This window comes from Dendrobium catenatum, unplaced genomic scaffold (genome assembly GCF_001605985.2).
Source record: "Dendrobium catenatum unplaced genomic scaffold, ASM160598v2 fragScaff_scaffold_450, whole genome shotgun sequence".
Lineage (NCBI taxonomy): Eukaryota > Viridiplantae > Streptophyta > Magnoliopsida > Asparagales > Orchidaceae > Dendrobium > Dendrobium catenatum.
In genome coordinates this window covers 551,070-555,321 of record NW_021318912.1, presented here as the reverse complement: position 1 = coordinate 555,321, position 4,252 = coordinate 551,070, and the positions used below count along the sequence as shown (strand labels likewise).

Genomic DNA, 4,252 nt, shown 5'->3' with positions numbered 1-4,252 from the left:
ACTTGCTGTTTCTGGATGGTGATGCCTTTTCTGATGACCTCCTCTAGGATTTCAGTTGAGTAAAGGCTATGACCTCAAGGGGAAAGCATGTTCTTTCAATCTGTCCATTTAGATTTCATTTGGGACAGCTTTTTTATTGCTTTATAAAATAGAGTTTTAATACACTTTTTTTTTTTCAAAATTTTTTTGTACTAGAACTCTATTTTATAAAGCTGTACGAAAGCTGTCCCAAACGAAACCTTAACCAAATTAAACGCTTCTAGATGCTACAGTGAAGCAAAATTACAGTATGTTCTCTTTGGATTGTGTAAACATCTCTAATGAGCAGTATGACCTTATGAAGAAGATGATGCAATCAATGTTCGGCAGAAATCAAGCTTTAGATACTATAGAAAGCAGTAAAAAAATTGTCTCAAACGAAACCTTTATCCAAATGCAGACTTAAGGACACTTTTTTTGTTAAATTGGCTAAATCTTCATATTACAGAGAAATCACAGTGCAAGTGATTCAAAAAAGCTATATTCCAACACATTTAAGAGGATGCTTAAGCAGCAAATAATCATAAACAGCTTCCCTACAAATCATTTCTGCCAAAGAAAAACAAGCAGATTATTGCATATACAGTGGGGGTATAAAATAAATATTCACCTTATTCACAAACAGTGATGAAACTTGCGATATTGCTCTGCAAAGGATGGTGGCCGCTGATACACTACTGAAGCTGTATTAATTAAAATGCTAGCAGTCATACCCCATATCAAATACTTTTGATCATCAGTTTTATAATCAAAGAAATGTATCAGATACTTGGCCCCCATCCACTCCCGCTCCTCTGCTCTCCTGTTTTCATCCTGTTCCCATTGAAAAAAAGAAAGGAAAATAAGAGTTATTTGACTTTGAGATATAGGTTTTGTTTGAGAAGAAATTATTATGTGCGAACACCGGATGGTCTGGAGACCAACCAGAACACGCTACATCATCTGGTACATAGTAGTACCAAGCACCGGTACCGAACAAAATAGTGACATGGCATGTTCTTGTTGGTCTCTGGACACCATCTGGGATCTGCACAGAATAATTTTTCTTGTTTGTTGGAGACAGTTCTTTTACTGCTTTATACAACAATTTTCTAGCACAAATTTTTTCTAAAACAAAAAAAAAAAGCAATGGCCAAAACAAAATCGTAGATTAAGGGTTCAGGAAGTTTTTTTAAATATTGTTATAAATTTGTTGTGGTGAAAGAAATTTTTTGAAAAAAACTGTAAAAATAGTTTCTAAACACAAGGATTTTGAAAATAAAAGAAAAAAGTATTTAAATAGAAATTGTGGTTATAATCTGAAAAGTAAACCAGTGAAAAACTGTCCAAAATGAAACATAAATGCGTGAAAATCCATTTAAAAACCTCCACAATAGAATTAATACTAATATAGGAAGATAGACAATGAAATCATTTTTATTGAGAAAATGTATTATTAACACATTGAGAGATAATAGGAGAGAAATTTTAATTTATTTTTGTTTCAAATTATAGGAAAAAGTACAGATTTCTAGATACTAATTATCAATTATGAGATCTACAAATCAGAAATAAATTAATACATAATTAATGATAATAAAAAAAATAAAAGAATTGTTGCGTCCAGGAGTATTCGCGACGGTAGAGAAATATAAAGTTTAATGTCTTAGCATTGTACGAAAATCTATCACGCAATCAGATAAAAAGAGGGGGTGCGTCATCCATTAAAGACATCAAGATTTTTATGTGGAAAACCCCTGAAAAAGGGGGGAAAAACCACGGGGCCTGACCCAGTATGAATGAATCAATTAGTATTATAGTTGATTACAGATGAGGTCCTTCCTTAGCGGAAGACCTTAGCTTAATGTACATCTTATAGAGTACATTACATAGTGAGAATACAAAACATCACTGTTGATGTGTTTGTTTGGTCTGAAGGACTGTAGTCGGTGTGCAATGCTAGTCAGAAGGACCGTTGTCGGCGGTGATGGAGGCAAGAAGGATTGTAGTCGGCGGGCGACGTTAGTCAGAAGGACCGTTGTCGGCGGGTGACGGAGGCCAAACGGATTGTAGTCGGCGGGGGACGTTAGTCATAAGGACCGTTGTCTGATGATAGAGGTCAGAAAGACAGTGTCAAGTAGAAGTCCAGTAATGGACAGAAATCCAACATCAGATAGATGTCCAGTGAAAGTCCGACAATAGGTGGAAGTCCAGTTTCGGGTAGAAATTTGGCGACGAGCGAAGGCCCGGTGTTGAGTAGAAGTCCGAGGTAAGTTGGAGGCCGAGGAGAACTCCGTCGTTAGATGGTATTCAAGGAGAACTCCAATGTAACTTGGAGTTTGGGTGAAACTTTGGCGTCACTTGGAGTTAGGGCGGAATTCCGGCATCACTTGGAGTTCGGGCGGAATTTTAGAGTCACTTAGAAGTCGGGCAGAATTCCGGTTTTACTTGAAAGTCGGGCAGAATTCTGGCGGTGGCCGAGGAGGAGTTTCTTCCCTCCTATTCTTCTTCTCTTCTCTTCTCCTCTTGCTTCTAGCTTGGTCCCCTCTCATGAAAAATGAGGGATCTATTTATAGATTATGGAGTGGCATGGCCTGTAAATAGGTGAGAGATTAGGGGCGAATTGGCAGTGGTTTGAATGGACGGTCGATATTGAATCCCTTGATCATGGACCGTTCGTCAGACATTTGAAGATCTTAATGATATCGGAATTCGGCGATCTTGGGCTCGTTGGATTCGTCTCGCCAAGCAGCTCGATTCGACTATAAGCATATCATGTTTGGAAACCGTTTGGTAATCTAAATTGTGGTTTGAACCTTCCAACAGCGTTTTGGGTCCTTGATTTGGACTCATTTGGGCTCGGATTGAGTTGAATTTGGTGTCGTTGGGTTCGTATTTCCGAGACGCTCAGTTTGACTATAAGTTTGCATATCGGAGTTCAGGTGATCCCGGAAGTTTCCAACCTTATTTTGCATCGAGATTCATGCACAATCAAGATAATGTTTTGACGATGTATCAAGAATTATTGAGATGAACAATTACTCTATGATTGATACAATTAGAACACAAATAATTGAGGCATACAAACAGTTGATAATCTCAAAGAGAGGCAGATGGTTTGTAAATGTTGAATTTTGTTAAGTGCATTGGAGCAAACCTTCAGGAACATTTCTAAAGGCGCATCGAAAATTGCTTCCACCTCTGAAACATTGGCGACAGGTTTGAATGATCGCCTATCAGAGAGTATCCCAATCACAGGAACTACTCTGAGAAGTTTCTGCAAAGAAAACAACGAAATGCGTTTAGAGTTTGAAGAGAATTCATGGCAAAAATGAGAGAATTGAGAGTCTTATGGACGAACCGGACCCAAAGGAATTTCGGGATTAATTGTACCTTGGACAAGAATGGCTCGAGGACTGTGACGACGTTCACTAGAGATGGATTTAGCCCGATCTCCTCCTCAGCTTCTCGCAACGCCGTTGCTACGTCGTCGGCGTCGCCTTCGTCTGCTTTGCCGCCCGGCAGTGCCACCTCACCTGCATCTAAGATCCGTTAATAGGCGGAAGAACGTCGCCTTTGAAAACCCTAAACTCAGATCTCGAAAGAGGAATGGAGGAGAAAAAGCAGAAAGAGAGAGAGAGACGACCGGAGTGGGAAGAGAGATTGGAGGAGCGTTTGGTGAGGAAGACGCAGAGGTCGCCGAGATCGCCTTCGAAGAGACAGACGAGTACCGCGGCTCGCTTGTCTTGGGACTTGAAAGCGGGAGGCATGGGCCGCATGGCGGATTCAGCAAGGCCCATTTGGGAGAAAACCTTTCCCCTCTCGTCGACCTCGTCGTCTTCATCGCTGACACCGCCGCCGAAGCGCGGGGCTTTGTAGAGGCGGAGTTGCTGGATAAGGTTGTTTAGGTTGCGGGTTGGCCCAATGAGATTGTAAGAGTAGGAGTTGCTGGAGGCGGCCATGACTAAACTTCGCAGACTTGCTGCTATCATCTAAGACTGCCTTTGCGGTACAAGGATTTGGATGTTTTTCTATATATATATTTTTTTAATTTCCAACGTTCTCCGAGGAAAGTTCTAAAAATTAAATAGGTATGAAAATATATTCTTCTCAATAAATCATCCAATTTCATATAAAAAATTCTGATTTAAACTCATTGGTTGGTCGAGTTTTCTAACTAATTTAATTAATGGATGGGGTTTTGCTTGTATGCTAACCCATTTTTTACTCAAAG

At 39.8% G+C, this 4,252-nt stretch overlaps 1 protein-coding gene across 1 annotated transcript; it reads right to left on the bottom strand.

The window, feature by feature from the left end:
- Nucleotides 1–407: 407 nt before the first annotated feature.
- Nucleotides 408–4,020, bottom strand: LOC110093549 (nudix hydrolase 15, mitochondrial). The gene is made up of 4 exons (XM_020818467.2): nucleotides 3,665–4,020; nucleotides 3,412–3,554; nucleotides 3,176–3,295; nucleotides 408–852 (listed from the first exon to the last, which is right to left on the bottom strand). Exons 1-4 carry the CDS (start codon nucleotides 4,008–4,010, stop codon nucleotides 655–657), a joined length of 807 nt encoding a protein of 268 aa, XP_020674126.1. The 5' UTR covers nucleotides 4,011–4,020; the 3' UTR covers nucleotides 408–654.
- Between the last annotated feature and the right edge of the window lie 232 nt (nucleotides 4,021–4,252).

What these genes read in the sequence shown, in the direction of transcription:
- LOC110093549 (XM_020818467.2), bottom strand. Translation starts at nt 4,010, where the DNA reads ATGATAGCAGCAAGTCTGCGAAGTTTAGTCATGGCCGCCTCCAGCAAC. An exon ending in CAATCTCTCTTCCCACTCCG is followed by an intron (nt 3,555 to 3,664) that starts GTCGTCTCTCTC and finishes TCTTAGATGCAG; the next exon opens with GTGAGGTGGCACTGCCGGGC. An exon ending in CTTTAGAAATGTTCCTGAAG is followed by an intron (nt 853 to 3,175) that starts GTTTGCTCCAAT and finishes CAATGGGAACAG; the next exon opens with GATGAAAACAGGAGAGCAGA.